Source organism: Saccostrea cucullata, unplaced genomic scaffold (assembly GCF_032062105.1).
Source record: "Saccostrea cucullata isolate Sc308-1 unplaced genomic scaffold, CSIRO_AGI_Scuc_v1 ctg84, whole genome shotgun sequence".
In the NCBI taxonomy this organism is placed as follows: domain Eukaryota; kingdom Metazoa; phylum Mollusca; class Bivalvia; order Ostreida; family Ostreidae; genus Saccostrea; species Saccostrea cuccullata.
This window is the reverse complement of record NW_026938747.1, coordinates 736,753-761,071: the sequence shown is the minus strand read 5'-3', so window position 1 is coordinate 761,071 and position 24,319 is coordinate 736,753. Positions and strand designations below refer to the sequence as shown.

Genomic DNA, 24,319 nt, shown 5'->3' with positions numbered 1-24,319 from the left:
TAGAAAAACAACGTTGATTCAAAGTTTATTCAACGTTGTGTGCCTGCTGGGAATATGCTTACTTTCGTTTTCCTGAATATTAATCTTTTAGTATTTGATCGACGAAGTTGCCATTATTATTTGTTGTTTCAAACAAGGGATTTATAGCATTTGTGTCTACATATTACATGTATTATTCTGGGTATTGCATGCTCAGTCTTCTTTTTATAAAAGCGAAACTATTCCAGAGACTTTACTCACTGTTTCGCTTTCGTAGTGAAATGATTATTTTATTTTAAGGATCACTGTAAAAGAGATATCTCTTTCATTAAAAGAGATATCACTTTAGCTTAGAAAGATATCTCTTTATGAAAATCTAAAGAGGTATCTAACTAAGAAAGATATCTCTTTTACCTTGTTAAAGAGATATCTCTCTAACTTTAAAAGATATCTCTTTCGTTTAAAAAGAAATCTCTCTAGCTTATAAAGACATCTCTTTAATTAAAAAAGAGATATCTCTCTTACAAAAAGAGATATCTTTTGTTTAAAGAGATATCTCTCTAAGGTATAAAGATATCTCTATTAGTCAAAGAGATATCTCTATAAGTTAAAGAGCTATCTCTCTATGCTAGAGAGATATTTCTCTTAATGAAATTTGTTTATTTTACGAATGAATAGTAAAAGGGCTTGTCATATGTTTATATGACACACATATCTTACTGCAATCATAGTCTAGCCTATTCTGCAAACATCATAAATGACATTGACTTCCATTTTATATTAATGCACAGCAACCTACATGTCCCTTTATTTCCCATGTTATGTAATCGTTTTTTTTTTCTGTAGGGTTGAAGAACTTTATCAAGACCTGCCACTGAGAGCTTAGTCCTTTGATTGCACCTGTTCTACAGTCCTAAACATGTCTAAGCATTTAAATGAGCAAGAGAAAAATAAATCGAAGTCATCCTTGGAACTTGTGAAATATATGATTTTGTTAAAAGTGTCACAGTGAATACATACAAAGGAGTATTTTAAGAACAGTCGTGTCAATTTTATGAAAGTCAAATGTGTTGATTATTCCTACATACATCAGTAAGGTAAGCCATTGTATTCAATTACAGAATTCATCAATGATTTAAATATTATTGTCTAAAACTGGTTCACAGAATGGATTAGACAATAAGTATGGGAAAAGAGAAAGGGTTTCTTATCAGTAATGTGATTTTTAAATCGATATCTATATTGATTTTTTTGTGATAGGAAATGCAATACAATTTACAATGTGTTTATCACTGGGCACTGAACTACCTTAGGTCTGGGAATAAAGTGTCTTTACAAAGGAGACTTACTTGCAGGTAAATGTGTATAAATATAAATGATTTCGTTACTTTGACAATTGATAAATGTTATTTTTAACGCTATAACGGCATCAAATGTTCTTCTTAGATAAGGCTTCTATTTGTATTTGACTATCCTTCGTGTGTTATATTTGTGGAAATTAGCTATATTCGTGTTTTCAGTTCACTGATATGAATACAACGTGATTAAGTTGTTGTTTGTTCCGTGTCTGTGGCAGTTAAAATGAAAAGAAAATTGAATGTGATAAAATGGAAATGGTACGGAACAGTGATTAATCGCAAAATTCTAAAAACAATACAAATATGCGAAGAAGGAATGCGAAAAATTTGTCAATTCAAACTAGATATTTTTGACTAGTCTGATTTTTTTTTTCAATATTAGGTCTACATGGTAATGCAAAATATACCTATTGATGTATACATTTTATTGGTGACATTTACAAAACTACAATTTTTTCCAACACAACTTTTGCAGAATAGTAAAGCTTAAGGTTATGCGTATGTAGTAATAAATCTTTCCGGAAAAGATGTTTTTCGATTCCAAAAATATATAATTTAACAATATTGCCACTGTTAAAATGTGAAATGTTCATACTGTTTCACGCTACTTCAATAAAAAAAAATATGTTAATCAAGATAAGGCTTTAGGTATGGATTATTTGTTATCGAAGTGCAATAAACATTTTCTTCCTGGTTTTTATCGACTTACACGTCAATTGTCGTAAATTTTACACACTAAACGACAGTTTATAAAAATGTCTTGTTTCTTACCAGTATATGTGTTGGAGTGGTAGTTTTCGACATACGTGAAAGGGGGTTCGAGAACTCAAAATGAAAAAGGCATTTCTACTTCACATCGCCTTTATCTTGGTTTCAAGTAAGTTTTTAATTTTGTATTATATTTCTGGTGAATCAGTATTTGAATATATTTACCTTTTTAATGGCAATTCTTCCTTGGAGTTTGGGATCATGCGTATATTTTATGCCCCTTTTATCCAATATTCGGGGGTATATAGTTTTTGCCCTGTCCGTCAATGTGTCTGTCTGTCTGCCTGTCCACAAAAACGTTAACCTTGCGCATAACTTTTGACTGGGTTGGGCTTTGACTTTTATATCTTGCATGCCTATTCCTTATAACTAGGGATGGCAATTTGTAACAGGTTAATCGATTAGTCGGTCGGAACGATGCTAATCGGTTAGAAAATCCGTAATCGGTTAGTCGGAAAAAATAAAATATATCTAAATTTGAGCGCAGTTGATCCTTATTAAAATCCCTTCTGTTTTTTTAAGAAAGGAAAGCGCTGCATGGATTTTTATTTAGTGTTTTTACAAATTTTATAATTAAGAATATTTAGAGGTAATTATAGCTCTCCAGATTGAGATTGCAGGGTAACTGGTCAATTCGTAAAGTGTTTATTACTGTTTTTATATCATCACACCGTTACCCAAATAGTCATGTGGTCTTTTTAAAGATATTAAAAACATCACCGTTAATCACTTTTAATTATAGTATTTCTATATTTTGCCGTTATCTATATTTTGCCTTTATCAATTAAATTATGTTAAAATAAAGAACGTTGTTAATTGTGAATAAAGAGAGAGTTCAGACATAGACTAGTTCTAATAATCGGGACAACGCAGAATTAACTTCTTTAACATCTGCGCCGGAAAATTATCCCTGTCTGATTTCTCAAGCAAGATTCATAGTTTTCTTGTCTATTGAAATTGAAATAACATATACTCTTAATTACATTAACTTCCCCGATCAAAATGATAAACAGAATGTAACTTCTAACGTATTTTTAGCCTTTTTATGTAAATGAAAAGAAAATGTCAAAATGTATTATTGATACGACTAACCGGTTAATCGGTCGGAACGTTTTGCGGTTAACCGATTATCAATTCTGCAATCGATTGCCATCCCTACTTATAACAAGATTTTCTTTGGGTACCACTAAATTTGATTTCTTGACCTTGACCCAATTATACAAATAAATACAAAAAATTAAGCTTGATCATAACTTCTTAACAGTTGGTGCTAAGGCTTTGATATTAAAAAAACTAACTCTAACCTTGGTCATATCTTTTGAACAGTTGGTGATAGACTTTTCAAATGTTAATTAATTGTGACAAGACCTTTTCATTTTGTGTTAATATTTTTTACCTTTTGGTCTTGATTTTACAGTTTTATACCACGTTTAAAAAAATTTAAAACTTGGTTATAACTTTCAAACCGTTAGTAGTAGAGAGCTGTATTTCACAGGTGTATTGCTTGAATCTGCAAAAACCTTCCTCTTGGTATCAACAATTCAACATTTTGACCATGACCCTAGAGATTGACATGCATTAAAGAAAGTTCAACCTATGATAATTTGTCAATTAACGTTCTATATTCAAAGATCAAAGCACATAATTGACGCAAAATTGAACATAATTTCATTTTAAAATGTTTCGTGTTTACAACATATCAGCACAACATACGGTTTTTGACTTAAGCTCAAGATGTTTCATGGTCCAGTTGCCAGTGTTTAGCTCAAGTGAGCTTTTCTGCCAAAAGAGGTTTGTTCAATCATTTTTCTGTGGGGTAGGGAGGGAACACACTTGACAAATTTTTACCTAAGAATACATGTGCATAGAAACAACATCTAAAAAAATATTTTAAAGGATAATAATACCAATATCAGTCAAATTTTTAAGGCAGCATCTGCAAGCTAGTACAACTGTAGTGCAGATAGAAACTTATTCTTATTATCTCCCCAACGGTAAGGTTCTCAAAGTTGTTAAAGATAAAGGGTATTCGCAAAGAAATCTTTAAAACTAAAGAAAGGCAAATTCATTATTAATTATATTTTGGATTTTATTATTATTATTATTAATTGATGTGGAAGCAATCACAGTTAATTATACAAGTTTATTCAAATCTTGATATCCAGATGACGGAAATGTAGATTTAAAATAATTATGTTCAAACCATGATCTCTCTCCTGCCCCTCTTGGAGCGAAGAGGAGGGAAAGGAATACATATATTTGCATCCTTAAAAAACTCAGTTGATTTCTGTTTTTCTCCAGCGAAAGCTTTGGTAAGCGATGTGGCTAATAAGCCTCTTCTTAAATTTCCTAATCTGTCACTGCATTCCAATGTACCTAACATGTGAAAAAAATACCATATTGACAGGTACCTGTAGATTCACGCGGGGCCAGCTGACTCCACCGCATTTTGACCAAAACACAGCTTTTTTCGAATATGCTGAAGGAAATTACACAGGTAAGTTTTTCAGAACTTGATATGGAATAATACATCAGTCCACGCGTTCTATTACTGCTAACTTCTGCATGCTGTCACTGTCAAATATTGTTTGCAAACCTATCAGTTCAGGATCTTCAAGCAAAATAAATGGCACATGAGGGAAATTAGATGCATCATATTCTTGTGCTGCCAAGCTGTATATTATGAAGCATATGGAGATAACGAACAGTATTATTCAAGATCAGATGTCCATAAACAATACAAAAAAGGAGCAGAGCAAACACAAGCCTCCAAAACATCGTAGTTTGGATCAGGTACCAGGGAATTCCCTGTTTACCGTAACACCTGCAGTGTGCACCTTTTCATGATTGGGAAATAATAGGAAAATCCATCGTGAATTCAGTGTATAAATAAGTGGCAGAGTAAGGATTTGATCCTTATACCTCGCGGATTCAAATTCAATTGTAGGACGTGGTGACTGGTCCTTAGGATGAGGCCGTTAAAACCGAGGTCCCGTTTCGCTGTAGGTGATGGCAAGAACAAATCCCTCACTAATCAATGGTCCTGAGTAACGGTAGGTCAAAATTTGCAGCTCTCTATCGACAAATAGTGGCAATTTGTCGAGAGGGACATTAAAAAACATACAAGCTATGGGTAATTATGTTTGTTAATAAGTTAAGTGAACTAATGTGTTTTAAAAATGTGTATGTGGTTATCATCCTTTATAAACTGATAACCAAATATCTGTATTTCATTCAGAATGACCGTGTAGTGTAGTGAGGCGATGCGATTCTACAGGTATCGAAAGCAAAGGATGTGTTCACTATTACAAAAGACTTGACCTATACTAGAGAACAATCTGCCGGAAATATAACATTTTGTTTTTCTACCATTAATATATCTAAATCTTGTGAAATTTGTATTTTACAATTAAAATTTAGTATTTACAACTTCACAATAAACCTCCAAAGTTGTTCGAATGACCATTTTGTCCCTTAAAGCGTTGATTTTTGCACGAATTTTGGCCTAGAAGTCCTTCAGGGCAAGTCTGTACTTAAACCTAAATAAAATTATGATATTTTGATAGGTTGGGATTTAAGGAATAAATTAAGATAGGATTGTTACATGTATGTATTCAGCCTTATGTCATTAATTGGAACGGAAATCGACAAGGTCTTTGTCGATAAAAAAAAAACAACCCTGGTCCTATTTATAATGAAATAAACTTTTTTCACTTTCCTAGTTGGCTGAGTGGTCTTGCGCGCTTTTCCTACAGAGCTGCTAGGTTATGTAGGTCGACAGTTAAACCAAGGATTCTGGTATTCACTTATTAAGTGAATATCGTTGTGCTACCTCCCTCTCTTTCTCTCAATCAATTTTAAATGAAAAATTTTATTGCAAATATTCAGCAAACGTATTTTAATGAATCATTTACAGATAATCCAGCATTGGCTTTCACACTCAATGCCTCGGTATCGAATCCAAATCTGAATGTAACTATCAGAGCAGATGTCGCCTCAAGTAACATTGTTTACGTAAACAATACACACACCAGAAACATCGGCAACAGAGTTGCCGGGCACGTGTATTTAATGACTAATTTAGACAGAGAGGTATAACAATTTTGTATGATATTTATAGAAAACAATGAAATATCTTGAATACCTAACTTTTTCTGATGCTTTTTTTTCTTCCTATTATAATTTATAATTTTGTTCTATCATTTAAACACTTTAGATGAAAGCAACTTGGGATCTTGTTTTCTTTGCCCAAAGTAGTAACCCATCTCTTTCTCAGGTAAGAAACGCTCGACAATCCCTGATCATTTTTTGTCAACTTCTGCTCTTTTCTTTTGAGCTAGATAGAAAAGATCAATTTGTGATACCCAAAGCATTAATAAAATGATCAGTACCGGTGTTGTAGAGCAGGATTTCCCCCATAGCCAACTTGCCCTCCGGGGTCTTTACTCTTAAATAGGGTTTCCCCTTAACGAGAAATCTTAAATTAGAGCTAAAAATTTCCCCTCTTTCTTTTTTCTGAGGAAGATATCCCCTCTTTTGCCAATGCTTATCATATTGACAAAAAATGTCAAAGAGTTTACATGTACATAAAAGTCAGTTGATTTTATAATGAAAAATATGTGTTTCAGATTCGAGAATTGTAGAATTTAGTATTACATGTTAATCTTAAATTATTTAGTTCAAATCTTAGAGCTTATTTTCTCGGGGGAAATCTTTGTCTACAAGACCGGTTGTTTGATTTATTATGCATTCACAATTTTTTACTTCCTTCAAAACATTTCTTGCTTCATAAACAAAGCGAACAGTACTTCAATATTAAGGAAAAATCTATTGTTTCCTCCAATTTTGTGATTATGAAACCAATGATATGGATCGAAATGATTTTAAATGCAAAGGAAAAACCAGTAACACGATCTGACTCGTAAGATTTTACTTTAAAAATAAACAAAATCAGAAAGAGGGTTTGTTGTTGGTACAACAGTAATAATGTATTTACCTAGTGTGGTTAAGAGAAAGAGATAGATGTCTGTTATGTCCTTATTTGCCTTACCTGTTTACCTTTTATTTTTATCCAGGCTATATTAAGGGTTACCCTGAGTCTTATAGACGTCAATGATGAAAGTCCTGTCTTCAGTCGCCCTGCGTATCAGATTACTATACAAGAGGTTTGTATTCTGTAATATCTGATATAAAGTAGCTTCTGTTTTAAACTATTGTACCAATATGTACTGTATTTTCTGGTTGAAATGGCAAGAGTAAGGGTAGAGAAACATCATACAACCAATCAAACAACATTTTGTAAGATTGATATTACCGTGTTTGTTTGCAAGTTTCGTTATCATAACTGCATTTCAGAAAAAAACTTTAATTCTTTGTTTGAAACTCCAGCTGATACTAGCAGTACACTTTCTGTAAATAATATCTTTCAAAAACCCTCTGCAGTCTGTAAATCTTCTAACATTCCGGACGACAAAAATTTGTTCAATATGCCCAATATACTAGTATATTGGATTGACTTAACTTCATATAATTCTTATAATTAATTTTTACGAAAAGAACTGATTTTAACAATAAACGTCTCACTTTAACACGATGAAAAATACGTATACATATTCTCTTTTATGAAAAACGATCATAATTTGACCATTTCAAAGCCTATATTACTTTTCTTAGTATTAGAACGTCATCGACAAAAGCCCTTCCTACAATTACCAACTCCTTTTAAACTTTCTTTCGAAAATGTATTTCAGCTCACCTGATCCGAAGGCTCAAGTGAGCTTTTCTGATAAAAATTTGTCCGTTGTCTGTCGTTGTTGTCGTTGTAAACTTTTCACATTTTCATCTTCTTCTTAACAACCACTGGGCCAATTTCAACCAAACTTGCCACCAAGTATCCTTAGGTAAAGGGAATTCATAATTGTTAGATTATGAACGGCAAAGTCCTCTTCAAAGGGGAGATAATTATGGATTAGTGAAAAATTAATGGCATCTTTTTAAAATCTCCAGAGCCATTGGGCCAGGAAAGATTAAACTCGTGTGGAAGCATCCTCAGGTAGTGTATATTCAAGTTTGTTCAATTCATGATCCCTGAGGATATTGTGTGGCTACAATGGCTTATCAAAGTCCTACATAGAAATACGCATAGAAAATCTTTCTAAAATTTTCTTCCCAAGATCAGTAAAGCATTAATTGGTAATATAGTTGATTGATTGTATATTGTTTAACATCCCTCTCGAGAATTTTTCACTCATATGGAGACGTCAGCGATGGCGGTGAAGGGCTTCAAATTTAGACCTATACTCGGCACTCAGGGCCATTTAGAAGTGAGGTTTCTTTATCGTGCCAACGCCTACCGTGACACGGGACCTACGTTTTTAAGGTCATATCCGAAAGACCCGTGACTTTCATTTCTAATGCTGAGCGCTTGGTGAAGGAACAGTCACTACCTTTGTTTACGTCTTAGGTATGACGCGGCTCCACGATCGAGAATCGAACCCGGGCCTCCTGATCACGAAGCGAACGCTCTACCACTAGGCTACCGTGACCGGTAATTGGTAATTTGAAATATGGAAACATCCTCAGTAAGAGTTAATTCAAGTTTGTTCATATCATGACTCCTGGTGAGAGGGTGGGGCCATAATGGGCGATCAAAGCTATACGGGAAAAATCTTTTTGAAAATCTTGTCAAGAACAGGAAAGCCATGGCATGATTGGTGATATTTAAATGGAAGCATCCTCAGGAAGTGTAGTTTCAAGATTGTTCAAATCAGAATTCTTGGGGTAAGAGTGGGGAGTGGAGACACAAAGTGGGGTCAATTTTTACATAGGAATATATACATTTTGAACTGAAGTATCTTTAAGAATGTTCTGGACAACACCAAATCCTTGACTAGCATTTTTATATGAAATTAATGGAAGTATCCTCTGGTGATTTAGATTCAAGTTTGTTCAAATTATGACCCCCGAGGTTGGGGTTAGGCCACAATGAGGGATCAAAGTTTTGCATAAGAATATCTAGGAAAAAATCTTCTCGGGAACAGAAAATTTTTATTTAGTCAAATTGACATGTAAGCATCTGCAAGTACTGAAGATTTAAATTTATTCAAATAATGTCTCTGGAGGGGTGAGGGGGGTTAGTAAGGGGTCACAGTGGGAGATCAAGTAAAATGGTGGAAAAATCTTTAAAAATCTTCTTTTCAAGTATAGCAAAGTTATAAATGTATGTTTTATTGATATAGTGAGATCAATTCAAACCCCCTCCCCACAACAAGTAAACTTTTCAATAATGAGCTGATTTGTGTTTTTTAACTAGCCCAAGTGCTCAGGTGAGCGATGTGATCCGTAGGCCTCTTGTTCTTCTTTTTAAAATTTCTTTCGAAATTGAAAATAAAAGAAGAAATTATCTCTCATATATTAGGTAATGTGAGGACAGATGATACTAACAAAAATGGATGCCTGGATAGGTATATATTTGTTGCCTAATTTCATTGAAAATGGTGCAAATATTAATAAATTTATAGAATATAAAGAAATTGTAAACCTTTTCTATGATTTTCAAAATTCTGCCTTTTTGAAACCATCCTTATGAATTTTTACAAATATTTTTCACTTCGAATCCCAGTTTACAATAATCCGACTTAACTCAATATGAGTTAAGTCCCGTTATGGAGACAAATAGAGATAAAAAGTTCAGGGGAGATAACTCTCACTCAAATGCACTGTCTTCATTTAGCCACATCCATTACGCATGTGCATTTGCTCTTCCTTTCCATCTTCCGTCATCCATTGAAGCTCAGCATTGCTATTGATTCTACGTCATATACTATTGATAAAGTCGACATAGACCATTGTCTTTGTAATACATTGCTACCTGCTCATTGCAATTCATTTATCATTGAATATCATTGTATATCATTGAAAATCATTGCATATTATTGCATAACATTGCATATAGATGCATATCATTGAATATCATTGTACCCATTGTGTAAATACATGTATACACTTTGTGTACATCATTGATTGAATATCATTGTTTACCATTGAATATCATTGTACCCATTGTGTATTAATTATTCAATATACACTTTGTGTATATCATTGAATTGATACTTTATGTACATCATTGTAGAGATACCTTGTGTACATCATTGTATTCATTGTATTGATGATTGATTTGACTATTGATTGTATTGATGATTGATTTTGACTATTGATTGTATTGATGATTAATTTGACTATTAATCAATAAAGCCATGACAAAAACTGCCAATCATTCTTATTCTATTTTGTCGACATAATGAGCTGATTTGTGTTTTTTAACTAGCCCAAGTGCTCAGGTGAGCGATGTGATCCGTAGGCCTCTTGTTCTTCTTTTTAAAATTTCTTTCGAAATTGAAAATAAAAGAAGAAATTATCTCTCATATATTAGGTAATGTGAGGACAGATGATACTAACAAAAATGGATGCCTGGATAGGTATATATTTGTTGCCTAATTTCATTGAAAATGGAGCAAATATTAATAAATTTATAGAATATAAAGAAATTGTAAACCTTCTATGATTTTCAAAATTCTGCCTTTTTGAAACCATCCTTATGAATTTTTATTAAATATTTTTCACTTCGAATCCTAGTTTAATAAAAATTTGAATAACAATTTAAAATATATGCAATGAAACCTATTTATTTAACTCAGTAAATCATGACTGAAGTTGTTATTTTCAAATTTTTGACAAAAGCTTATTTGTATCATTTTTCCTTTAGTAATTTTATTTTATTCAAATCATCTCTTGAGTTGGTAGATAATGTTGTTGACCCTTATTAAGTTATACCATAACTATAAGCACTATTTACGTGTATCTATTATCAATTATATAGTTCCGAAGAAAAAGCTGGTTTAAATGTCAAGGTAAACTGAACTGTAAATGTCAGTGCTTCTCGCAAAAGTCCAAGAAGAGATACATTGCAAGGTCAAGAAAATAATTTGCTAGATCATTACAAGAATACAAACAGGTGTTCAGCAGAAATTTCGGACAAATTGTTACAACAAAATCTATGAGAGGCAAAATCGCATGTGGATTTACAAAAAAAAACTACAGAGAACCTAAAAATAAGCAATAACTTTTTTCCTCAAAAGTCAAACTTACTGCTTTTCTACAATTTTTACAACCACTCCACACAATAAATCAAAAATAACTTTTAATATTAAAGATAATTGTTTTTCAAATTAAAATGGAATTCTAAAATTGCAATTGGTCATCAACAAACTTTATGCTGTATTAAAATTCCCTCTCTTTTTGGCTGGGTTAAAATTTCCTTGGTTTGAGGAAAGTACTAGCTAATTGATTTATGAGGATTTGACTTCGTGGTTGATGAATTGTTCAGTAGGTATATACGTAAAAAATTGTATTTCGTTATACTCTTAAATTCGTGGGTCTCTTCATACTTTAAAAAAATTGAAAATTAACCCCCCCCCCCGAACTACACACGAATATTTGTGATTTCACAGTAATTAACCGCAAATTGTATAATATTTTAATATTCTTTGTATCGTTTTTGATATCGTGCATTGAAGTAAGTAAGAATCAAACTTAATTCTACCGGCACAAAATGGCATTATTATTAACTACTAGTATGTCATCACTAATACATTACTCACTAAAAAAAGGAAATCAATGTTCATTTGCTAAATTATAGTGAAAATGAGTACTAATCTTTGCTATGTTTAGACTATTTTACATGCAGCACTGTCACATTTAGGATCATTTGTACATTATTTCACTTACACTATTAAGATAGTGTTCCGGTCAATATTTGTGTCTTCGAATGTATCTTCTGTAAAGGTCGATCAATGTTCCTATTACAGTGTGTATGTAACATTCTACAATTGTCGGACATGGATCCATGTTTGTCTTCTTTCCATAAAAGACCCAAATATTAACCCCTTAACACTAAATATTCACTTTTGCTAGAATTCTTGCATTTGCCCTGGAATTTTTAACTTTTATGTAGATTAATAGATCTTTAATTAATTCTGTTTTCAGAACTATACTGTCGGCACGAGGGTAGCAAATTCAGAAATCGTTGCTAAAGACCCAGACATGGGAATAGGAGGACATGTGACATATGCCATAAAGGTATCATACCCAGAATTATTGTGACATTTCAAAATGAATATCATTCGTGAAACATAAAAGGTTTTTATCAGATATCTTTTGACTATGTAAATAAAGTTTTGAAGGAAGATAGTTGAATTAAGAAAAACAAAACAGAGTGTAAATCCCATATATTGGTTATTAACAAATAAGCTTCTGTACATTTATTATATGTCAATTACATCCAAATTACCTGTGTTTTATTCAACTACATCCAAATTGCCTGTGTTTTATTTAAAAAATAAAATCCATTGTCTCAAGCCTTACACAATCCCATGTCAGCTTATACATGTAACATGATACATGTAGCTATGTCTCTACAAGAATGATAGAAGATATGTTTTAACAGTGGTACATGCGACGGTGAATAAAGCGACCTCAGTTTTGATTCTATCATACATGTAGTAATAGAATATTAATAAAAGTGTCCATTTCTAATGTACAGACAATTAATGGGTCATACAATGTACATGTATCTGAAGGTCAAATATGACTGATTCTTTTCTGCATTGAACGAAATAATCCAAAACTCCTAAAGTGAACATATTTAGAGATTTTGTTTCATTTTTATAATTCTGTTTGTATTTGACTTTTTTCTCCAGAATTTCTGATAGAAAAACACGATAAAGCTGAAAACGTATCAAAAATTTAAAAACCGTGTTATAATCAATTCAAAGTTAACTTAAATAATTTTATATTTTTTTATTTTTAGGCAACAGGTCAGGTTAGTATGATGCATTAAACAATTTTTATATTTTTTACAAAGGGTTTTTTCTCGGTCATCAGACACTGATCTAATTTATTTAATCTAATTTGTTGTATCTATTTTAAAGGCAGAGGAATTGTACAAAGGATATTTTAACATATGCACAGAATTTGCTGGAGCATACTTAGTGCTGAAGAAAGAACTGGACTATGAAACCTTAACCTTTTTACAATACGAAGTAGTCGCTACGGTAAATTAAAAAAAAATTCACATACTTTACTCATTCAGTGTTTTTTGTTATTTAAAAAATGTACTAAGAAAGCACTTCGGTCTGAAGACATTTGATATATGAGATTTGAGATTAAGACTTAAGACCATTAAAGACTGTTTTTTTTTTAAAGGATGGGACTCACAACAGTACTGCAGAACTTCTAGTGAAGGTACAGGACGTGCAGGACAAGCCACCGGTATTCCTTAGACTGCCATACATCAAAAGTGTCAGCGAAAATGTCAATGGGGTACGGTCATTATGTGTTTACTATTGTAGATTTACAGTTATTTCTTGCAAAAAGTAAACTTCAAAACCACAAAGACTTACATTTTGTACAGATTATTTAATTTTGATAAATTATTTTTATTTTTGTGATTTTTCCAGGCAATATTTACCGTGAAAGCGGTAGATGGGGACCTAGGCATACCAAGGGAGGTCAAATACGGACTTATAAATGGTATAAAATAGAACAAAGATTCAAAATCCGATAATTAATATTTTACTTTTGAAAAATGTTAATTGAATGTTTTATATTTGAAATTTTAAAGATTCTTGTGCCAGCTATCTCAGTATCAATGAAACAACTGGTGAAATTGGAGTAATAAAGGAGTTAGATAGAGACAGTGGGGAGATCCATCAAGTGGGAGGAGTCTGTTCCATTAAAGTAGAAGTAAGTAGTTTGTTTCTTAAACGATCAATGACCTTTGAAAAAAAATACTGCATATGCTATGTATATTTTACAGGAACTTAAACACAGTTTAAGCTGAAAATTTTCAAATAATTTTTTTCCGCTTTTTATGTTTGCAAATACTAGATTTTGATTATAATCAAAAGTTTGAATTCAAGTTGTTGAGATACAGGAGGGATTTAGAGCTCCAAACGTTTGTTATCTAAACAAGGCTTGTGTCATGTTTTTGTTTACATGGTACACTAATATTCATTAGTATGTTCGTTCTAAGTTGATTTTTCAATAAAGAATTAATTCTTCTAAATGCCATTTGATAGTTTCTAGTGATTAATTGAATCTCGTTTTAATATAAATATGATATTTTCTATATGTAAACAAAAACAAGGCACGAGCCTTGTTTACAATATGAAGAATTTTAAGTTTTGCATCTTCTTGGTAAATTAACAAATGATGTTCAAATTTTTGCTGATCGTTTGAATTGCCCTAATTAGGAATTGTATGCAAATCAGTTGAAACTGTTTCCATGTCCCTTTAAACAGCTAAAAAGAAAGTATATGTGGAGAGGTTCTACACAAAATGGCTTCCATATTTTTTTAAGAATTAATAAAGGATTGATCACATATATCAATTTTTTTTAAGAAAAGGCATCTTAAACCTGCTATTTCTTTATGTTGTTTACAGGCCTATGAAACTGGAACCAAGAAATCTAACGAGACCCAGTCCATCACTGACCTCACCCTTACTATTGTGGACGTTAATGATAACCCACCAACTTTCTCTAATCAAACATATGAAGGGTTTGTAGTGGAGAATACGACTGGAATTTCTATCACATTCAGTGAGAACATTCAAGTAGAAGATATTGACCAGGTTTGTGTAATTTTCATTGTTAAAAACAAAGCAATATGTTTTCCTTTGTCACCATTTAGAGTTAAACGAAATCCTATTCTAAAAAAAAATACAAAAACACTTACAGAGTTATCTCCTAACTTTCTAGTCTAAACAATTAGCATTTAGTCAGTAAACCTGTCACCATAGGTGTAAAATAGTAAATTAAAATTATAAAACTCGAACATGAATATCGCGAACATCCCATTTAGCTTAAAGTTTATTAGATTTTTTTTCAATTATCGCCTGTCATATGGAAAATACATGTAACTAGCGAATACATTTTCATTACAATAACAGTATTTATGTCTGCTTGCCTTACCATCCACACCAAAAAGAACACAACTCCTCGTAAAAGAATAATAAAGGTCATTTATTGAAATATGCAATAAATGACAATGGATCAAAAAAGCGCAATATAAAAACATGTACAAAAGTAACTAAAATTATATACATCAACATCAATAGTTAAGAGACAAATAAAATCAAGTTTGTACCTGAGTATTTTGAGCATACATTTTCACATAAAAAACTTTTTTGTCAAAAAATAAATCCAACTATTTAACAGCATAACTGAAAAAAATATTTAGTATGAATTTTTTAATATTTATATTTAATTTTTTTTCTAAATATTCAATTATTTTTATTTAGAATGGTTACAACACAATAAAATTGTCAGTGTTACACTCCAATATGACGGAGCAGCAGAGAGTTGTAGCGTCGCCTGTAGAGATTATAGGGAAAGGAATTGTTCTTCTCCGTGTAAACCAAGCTTTTGATTTTGAAGAAGAAAAGAGTGTTCAGCTTGTGGTATTTTTGTATTTAATTTTAGCTGTTACTTTTTAAAGAAAATTCGGAATTATTGAAAAAATTCGATTTATTGTGAAAAAAGATAAATCAATAACGGTGTATATATATCTGATAAAATTGTCAAATTTCAGGACATTTAAAAAGAAAACCCATTATGTTATACAAATGCATTGATTATATGTACATGTATATCTTAAGTAAAAAAAAACAATTGGATATCTTATTCTAATTCCTAAAAACAAACAAAAGTACTTCGTATTAATTCTATTTATTATTATTATTTTTTTTTTTTACAAAGTTTGATTTTACTTTAGGTGAATGCGACAGACAAACAGAACTCGTCTCTTTTTAGCACCAGTAACATCACAATAAGAATCAAGGACGCAAATGATAATGATCCAGTTTTTGAAAACAACACATATGAATTTGACGTGTCTGAAAACAGTTGTAACGGCACACCAGTCGGAAAAATAAATGTATATAAAAATAATTAAATTTTGAATTTTCTTAGTTAGTACTATTTAATTTAAATCAAAGTACACTGTGTTCGAATCACAATAAACTTTGAATTTTTGTCTTCAAAAGAATTTTTTGTACTGTAGGCTTCTGACGCTGATTCTGATGACTTTGGAAACATTTCATACAGCATTAATGGTGCAGACAATGGGTAAAATTGCTATTATAACTGCTGCCATAAAGAAAGTTTTAAATCTTATGAATTTAATCATTATATTATCCCTGAAATAATGTTAATCGTTTCCAAGTTTGAACTTGGCAGTGGATATATACGATTTAAGTACTTGGGTTAGTGTTGAAAAAGTAAATTAATTTCAAGATTACAGTATAAGACTAATATGTAGACATGTTACTGAGTATTGTTCCAATTTCATAAAGAATGAACAGTTTGAAAACATATGTTGCAATAAATTTTCTATATTATCCTAGGTTTGGAATAGATACTAAAAGTGGTCAGATCTACGTGGCATCCAACGAAAGTTGCAGATGCATAGATATACAATGTGAAGAGAGCCTATTGGACAGAGAGAGAATCTCGAAGTATTACCTGACAATGGAGGCTCAGGATGGAGGAGGCAGACGAACACCTGTCTCTGTTGTCATTCGCCTAATGGACGAAAATGACAATTCTCCTGAATTTCGTGACGAATCGTATGAGTTTAGTATAAAAGAAAAATCTAATGAATTTTCTTCTGGGAAGAATTATACGATTCTTACAGTAAGTTATATGTGTAAATATGCATGTTCTTTTCTTGATATTTGCATTGTGAATTTTAGATGGTCATCCCTTATAATTTGTGACTAATTTACATCAGCGGTATCTTGTTAAGTCTCCTTAGGCCTTCTTAAATTTTTATTTTAGGCAATAGATGGAGATAAATTGGGCACTAATAATAGTCGCGTATCTTACTGCTTTTCCGATGAAGGAAAGCATTGTGCTAATGATGAATACTTCAAAATAGACAAGAATGGAACCATTACAATAACGAAGCAACTTGATTTTGAAAATTTAACTAAGTTATCTGACTCAGACTATAGGGAACATAATTTGAAGGTCATGGCTTATGATCATGGTATTCAATCTATGAATTCCACAGTAGGTGTAACGATTATTGTACAGGTAAGTTTTTTCTCTCCCTTTTTTGCCTAGATTTCTGAGATATTTTGTTTTAACTTTATCAAGTTTAGAGAAATAAGCTTTGTGCAAAATGACAACAATGCTCGCTTTGTTTAACATTTACCTACATTCAATATTTTCAATTGATTTACGAATTAAAAATCGTTTAAGACGCACATAAGCGGTGTATTTTTTGTAGGATGTGAATGACCATAATCCAACTTTCAGTGGAAACTTTGAAGGAAGGGTTAAAGAAAATTCTCCCTCTGGTATCTCTTTTTTGCTACCAAAATTTCAGAGAATTCAGTTTTTGACATCTATTTATTTGATTTTGTGTGTTTTTTTTTTATAAGTTCAAAGGAATAAGTAATATTTTCCATAATTTTTTAATGATCAGAAAATTCAATTTTTGATATACTTCTATTTATTTGATTTTGTGTGTTTTAGTTCAAAGCAGTGTATTCACAATTTTTGTTAAGTTCAAAGGAATATCCTTTTTCAGAAAGAGGACAAAATGGACAAAATTTCAACAATTTTAGCTTTAAAATTTATAGAGCGCAAGTTTGTTCAGGAACAATATAGACATATTTCATTGATATTATCATTCTACACATTATATGATATTATCATTTTCCTTACAAAAAAATATCGTCCAAATAACTTTTTCATATGGGGTTTTAATGATCAATAAATAAATCTGTAAATTTAAATGTTTTTACTTTAAACGTTTGTGTCTCTCTCAGGGACATATATATTAAGTGTATCAGCTGAAGATGGAGACGGGACGGCCCCAAACAATGAAGTGTCCTATTTCATTTTCCTGGGAGGCTCTGATCAATTTAAGATGGATGGCAATTCAGGGAATCTATCAGTTCAAGTTGGTGCAAAACTAGACAGGGAGAGTGTATCTAGTTATAATCTAACAATTATTGCCATTGATAAAGGAAATCCTCAGTTAACAGGAACTACAAACGTTACCCTGATTATTGATGACGTAAATGACACGCCTCCTGAACTTCTGAATCTTCCCGCCAGAGAAGAACTTGTAGAAAATGCGGAAAGCAAAATAATATTCAGATGCAATAGCTCCGATAAAGACATTGATTCATTGCTTTCCTACTCAATTCAAATTAAAGAAGCTTATGACTACCTCGGTCAGAAATTTAACGCTTCTAAGGTAAAGGTGACCTACTCTTTATTTTTTTATATATACAATGTAGTTGTGAAAAAAAGTAACTAAAAATCAAAGCTGTACTTAATAGATATTTCAATACTGCTTTCCTTTTCAATTTTAGCTGGAAAAGACATTTCAATTTATGATTGAAAGATATTTTTTTTACAAATACCTAATGAAACTGCAGTCAAGAATGTTATGATTTCTAAAAAGAGAAACACTATAATCAAAGAAATAAGATATCAAACAAATTAAGAATGCAAATGTTCTCTTTTTACTCTTCCATATTTTCTTTTAGGATTATTTCACGATCAACAACGCAACAGGAGAAATAAGTGCTAGAAATTATATTGATGCCGAGAAGGAGTTGTCCTTTGTATTGAGTATTGTTGTAACAGACACAAAAACACATATAAACTACTCCGACAAAGCCAAAGGTATTGTTAGTTTTACAGACAAATAACTCAAATCTTTTGCAATTTTGCTTGGAAAATTACAAGAAATTGAACTTGCAACGTACAAGGATTTCGAATTTTACACTTTAGATCAAAAAGTATTTTTTAGATAGAAAAATTAAATTGAGGTTCTTTCTACTCATATTCTTAGAGTTGGACAAAAAAGTCTAAGAGGCTTTCTAGAAAATTTTTAAATTTCTATTTGAAGAACAGAACAACGAAGGAAAAAAAATCATTTTTATTTGCAGGCAAACCACAACCAAAAAATGCAAAAAGTTTTATTTTCAGAAAACGCTTATTCAGTAGCATTTAATAAAAAAAATTGTTTCATATAATACCTTCAAATAATGACCTCTTAAGTTTCAGCTGAGCTGATTGTTAACGTAACTGACATGAATGATAACCCACCAGTATTCACAGCTAAATCATTGTCTGCTGGAATTCTACGAAACTCCCCGTATAACACAGCGGTATTGGACATGAAAGTAAGAGTAATTAAGATATTAATATCGTTGTTGTCTTATATAGCCACGATACTATTTTTTTAAAATCCCCTAGTAGATGATTTTGTATTACTAAACATTCCTCTTGAGAATTTTTCTAGCATATGGAGACATTGCCATTACGGTGAAATTCCTTCCGCGAAGGGATGCTCCGCTTAACCGTGCTCTAGTTGGCGATGCACCATTCCCCTTTAAATACATGTGCATTCATTTCTTGTTAAAGAAGTCAGAAATAAAATACATGTATGCTAAGTTTTTTCTCTTACTAGATTCCCTCTCTCGGTCTCTTATACTTTAGTAAATTCAGGAGCTGAATATTCGTGTATTTGATTGATTTATTAATAAAAAAAATCTTAACCATCTGCCTTCCTTTACTAAAACGATCAATCCAATCATTAATTAAACTTATATGAAGTCATTTGTCTTAATAAACTGTGTAAAAATTATTATATGCTTCTGCAAAGGCATTTCTAAGGTATACAATAAATTGTACAGTCGTTTGTTGAACGAGAACGACTGAGAGAACCTTTTTTCGTCACAAGTGACCTACATAGTTACGTCATTTTCACATTGTGACGTCAAAAAAACAAAAATATATTCATCATATGCTATTTATAGAGCTTGTGTATGGCTATATGTGTACCAATTTTTTTTCTAATCTAAATTGTGGTTTTGTAGATATAGAGATAGTTCGCGAACTTTTTGATCACCCCTTGTATTATCAGAATAAAGTTAAGATTAAGTTTAATTCATCGATTTATCTATGTTATATGCTATTTTATTTTTTAAAGGAATTCGTAACTGATCAAGATGTTACTGAAAAACACAGGCGACATAAATTCTACATGTTGAATATAACAAACCACGGATTGAAAGATATTCCTAGCGTCATAACCACAGGATGTAAAAAGGCATTCTGTGTGACTGAAAACGGTACAGTTCTTTCTAATTTCTTATTTACCGGAAAAGGAAGTATGGAAGTAGGAATCAGCGTCAATGATACCGCTGGATCCAGTGAAACAACGTTAGATGTAAGTACTAGTACTTCAAACACATATAAATGCACAAAGAAATGTCTTTTGAAAGATTTGAATAAAAATACCTACTCTTGCTTCCAATTTTTTTTTTTTTTCTTTAGATTAAACTAATAAATTCGGGTTATTTAAAAATATATTCTGTGTAGAATATACATTTTTTGGTGTGTTTTGAAGATTTATATCATCGATGAATCACAACAACTTTCGATGCATTTTCGAAGACCGAAAAATGACGTTAATAAGGTACAAGAATATGTATTAAGGTAGGTAAATAAATATTGTAAACACATTATTTTTAAACAGAATTTTACCTTGTAAATAATGTAGATAGGTTTAAAATAGACATTCGACATTTTAAACTGTCATTTTAGGAATTTGTCAGCTAAAATCGGCTACAAATGTGTGTTTGATGGAATTAATCCATATCAAGACGAAGAAGGGAATATTATTGAATTTGAGTAAGTAATTTATTTTTTTTCTTTAGTTACAGTCGATACAATATATCTTTGTTATTTACCTATGATTAATTTTATTTCATTTTATGATTTATAAGATCGCTGTTAACCTTCCACGTCATAGACGAAAAGGAAAGAATAGTGCTGGATGCAATCTTTGTACAGGGGTGTGTAAACCCACTAACTTCCCATCTGATATGGATTACTGATTAGCTTTCTTTAAATATTCAACTTATTTAAATGCCGTTTTCAGCTAGATGGATAATTCCTATATAGTACAATGTTTATGTATCAAATTTAAACCGAAAAATGAATTTTGAGAGATTATGACTATTAACTATTTAGTTAGAGGATGTTATATCTGAAATATGCAGTCAGACACTTTCTATTGTATTTAACAACAAAACACAATTTTAGCGTTCTAGATCAGTATGGGGACGATCTAAAAGATTTCCGAAACCATTATGGAGTGGCTGCCATTGGTGTAAGAATTTTTTTCCATTCAGATGAAGCATATTTACATGAAGAATTTCGAATACTTTTCAAATAAACATTTTATTTCATAAAAAGACAAAATGGTCTTGTGATGTTAAATTTAATGTTTATTACCTTATAGGCGTTACAGATAACTGATGTGAAAGACACGGGCAGTAAAATCAAGGAGACGTATATACTGGTGGCAGTTATTGTTCTTCTTACATTAATACTAGCCATTGTCATTTACTTCTATATTACATCGATATCAAAGTGAGTTTTTGAAGCATAATACTACCAATATAAATATGGTCAATTTTTTTTTGCTTACAAAAGGATTATAAATGATACATATTTCTTTTAAATGAGAGTTGTATAAAGGACTAACCATCTTTGTTTTAGATCTAAAAGAAAGTTGAAAGCTGCCACTATATCCTCCACGGGTAAATATGCCTTTGCAATTCAAAGTTGGCAATATTTATTTCTCATATGATTATTGTATACTTTCTGTTATCATTCAATCATTTTCTTTGAAGAGAAGAAAAATGGTCAAATTTTGGGTGATGCTGTTATTCCAGGCAGTAACATGTTCTCGAAAAAGCGAGTATTGATTGTTTTTACTTGGCAATGAAATGATTGTTAATTGGCATATATAGATAAATTGAAAATTTTTTGGATCATGCTTAGTAAAGCATTACAGATTTATCATTTTTATTATTTTATTCTTTGATTTCATGATCAGGAACTTATTTTTGACATAACCTCCCCGTCCTCTCTCTCTCTCTCATTTAAACTATTTTATTATTCGACGACTCTTTACATTATAGTAAAAACCCTTTAATCGATAAAGAAGAGGAGATACAAAGAACAATTGGTAACCAAGATAACGTTAGCTTGGCGGGAAGGTAACAATTAATTTTAAATGACATAAATACTTTTAAAAAAATTTTAAAGTTTAAAGAAGTAGCTGGATAACCGTCAAATAATCGTTGAACTATATACTTGGTGAAAAGTCTGTGGTTTATCAACAATAAATAAATTTTCCTTTCGATAAATCAAATTCTAAAAAAAACTTTAAAATGGGCTTTGCCTCTTCCTTTTTTACCACAATTGTCTCTTTAATATACTATTTTAGTGAAGAATCTCTAGACTTCAATGAAGTAGAATACGACAAAGGTAACTACTATCTCAACCAAGACCCCGTGGAAGAAAAGGAGGCAGTTCTAGAGATGTACGGGGAGGACGGAGGAGTTCCGATCGGTAACGAGGACGACATGGCGCTGTTAAAACAAGCACTGCAGCAACACGACAAATTGGCATCAGAAAATGGGAATGGCGGATCAAAGGGTGGCGGCTTAGACGTTATAGAGGGGAAGGTTAATGAGGGATACGAGATAGTTGAGGCCACAGATGTTTGACGGATTGATTGATTGAAAAATTAGAGAAGTAATTGCATAATGTACTATTAACTGTGAACAATCAAGATACTTGTTTATTTTTATACTGCATATTTTTTTAAAAATCTGAAAATTCAAAGGCATAATTTATTATTTCATCACACAGTCATGTTTGTGATATTTCATTGCATTTTATGCTATGATTCATGAGGTTGATCAATCTTGAAATTAATATTGAATTCTCGCACATCAGAACAAGTTATCCATTTATAGCTTCTGCTATATTATTGTTTGAATATTGTAGTCCTCTTGTAGTAACTTAAAAATGATTTCTAAATAGATTTACATAAATTTTACATTTCATTGTGTAAATATATTTAATAAGTATGTTTGTAATTCTTTTGTCATAAAATACCAACTAATTTATGTATTTCTCGTGCTTTTTATGTTTCCTCCGTTATTCTTATTATCCTACGTTTCGAACTGTCGTTGATGCCTTGGCAAACTCAAACTGAGTTTCTTAAATAAATTCATTATAACAAACTCTGATCTTCTGTAATGCTGACTTGTAAGATGTATGTTGAAATTCAATTAAGTCACGTAAGCTTATGTGTAATTAGCCTATCTCTGTTTATAAATTATTGTACTCAGAGCATGCTCTTGAGGAGGGAATTAGTTGGTTTGGGAGATATTAACACACTATGCAGTTGTTAGAGGAATATTACTACATAAATAAGTAAAACTGTTGCAGTTATCCCGCTTGTCATACAGTTTAGTTTTTAGTTGGCCTTTCTCGACTATCGTCGGTTAAACGTCCAAAGAGGAAGTAGATGTGACAGATTGTGCAGTGATTTTATATTATTAAGTTCTTGGAGTCAACATTTGAATGAGAATATCTATTGTTCATGGATACAGCATCATCAGTATATCTGAATGTTGAGTTGATAGCCTCTGCAAATGTTTCTTCTTCTCATGTAAATGTTTTTTTTAAATAATTCTGCATCATATAAATATAAAACAGGTCAGATAGTTAGAGAGCGCAATTAATGTCAATGGGAATTCTTTCATTTATTTTTTGGAAGAATTGATCTTCAAAGACTACATATCGACAGGGACGCCAGCGTCCTCTAATGTCAAAGTAGCTTAAACATGATACCTAGAATTTCAAATGAACAACAATAACATTAACTTGAATTTTCATGACAATCGAGAGTCGCCTGCGTGGCGCAATGGTTATAGAGCGCTTGCTCCAGATTCGCGAAGTAAGGAGTTGATCCTTACATCGCGGGTTCGAATCCCGCTGTGGGACGTGGAGACCGGTCCTTTGGATGAGACCGTTTTAACCGAGGTCCCGTGTCGCAGTAGGTGCTGACACGATAAAGATTCCTCCATGCTAAAAGGCAATGAGTGCCGAGTATAGGACAAAATTTGCAACTCTCAACCTGCAAGTGGTGCCTTCGTTTGAATCAAAATTACATTATTGTCGTCCTATACAACAATGATTTCTTATATAAAACTGTATATTGGATTGTATATAGAAGTCTTTCTTGCTTTGCTTTATTTTAGTC

At 31.7% G+C, this 24,319-nt stretch overlaps 1 protein-coding gene across 4 annotated transcripts; it reads left to right on the top strand.

The window, feature by feature from the left end:
- The first annotated feature begins 900 nt into the window (after nucleotides 1–900).
- On the top strand, nucleotides 901–23,294 carry LOC134251139 (cadherin-23-like). 4 transcript variants are annotated; one of them, XM_062733504.1, is made up of 32 exons: nucleotides 901–1,076; nucleotides 2,112–2,214; nucleotides 4,513–4,602; nucleotides 6,022–6,197; nucleotides 6,322–6,381; nucleotides 7,181–7,270; nucleotides 12,150–12,242; nucleotides 12,973–12,984; nucleotides 13,094–13,216; nucleotides 13,368–13,484; nucleotides 13,622–13,694; nucleotides 13,786–13,907; nucleotides 14,607–14,795; nucleotides 15,465–15,623; nucleotides 15,938–16,099; nucleotides 16,226–16,290; nucleotides 16,569–16,857; nucleotides 17,002–17,259; nucleotides 17,456–17,525; nucleotides 18,000–18,433; nucleotides 18,729–18,867; nucleotides 19,252–19,370; nucleotides 20,180–20,419; nucleotides 20,600–20,688; nucleotides 20,797–20,883; nucleotides 20,979–21,047; nucleotides 21,298–21,364; nucleotides 21,497–21,627; nucleotides 21,757–21,797; nucleotides 21,891–21,954; nucleotides 22,182–22,259; nucleotides 22,490–23,294. In XM_062733504.1, the coding sequence occupies exons 2-32, from the start codon at nucleotides 2,169–2,171 to the stop codon at nucleotides 22,770–22,772; spliced, it is 4,035 nt and encodes a 1,344-aa protein (XP_062589488.1). In that variant the 5' UTR covers nucleotides 901–1,076; nucleotides 2,112–2,168; the 3' UTR covers nucleotides 22,773–23,294. The 4 variants fall into 4 exon arrangements, with proteins under 4 accessions (XP_062589488.1, XP_062589484.1, XP_062589485.1 ...); XM_062733500.1 differs by having other exon boundaries at nucleotides 902–1,076; nucleotides 19,246–19,370; XM_062733501.1 differs by lacking the exon at nucleotides 901–1,076 and adding an exon at nucleotides 1,264–1,334 and having other exon boundaries at nucleotides 19,246–19,370.
- The last annotated feature ends 1,025 nt before the right edge of the window (nucleotides 23,295–24,319 follow it).

Bases quoted from the DNA above. Each gene is read 5' to 3' on its own strand.
- LOC134251139 (XM_062733500.1), top strand. From the start codon at position 2,169: ATGAAAAAGGCATTTCTACTTCACATCGCCTTTATCTTGGTTTCAA. The intron at 13,217-13,367 runs GTAAATTAAAAA...TTTTTTTTAAAG, and splicing joins AATACGAAGTAGTCGCTACG to GATGGGACTCACAACAGTAC. The intron at 13,908-14,606 runs GTAAGTAGTTTG...TGTTGTTTACAG, and splicing joins TCTGTTCCATTAAAGTAGAA to GCCTATGAAACTGGAACCAA.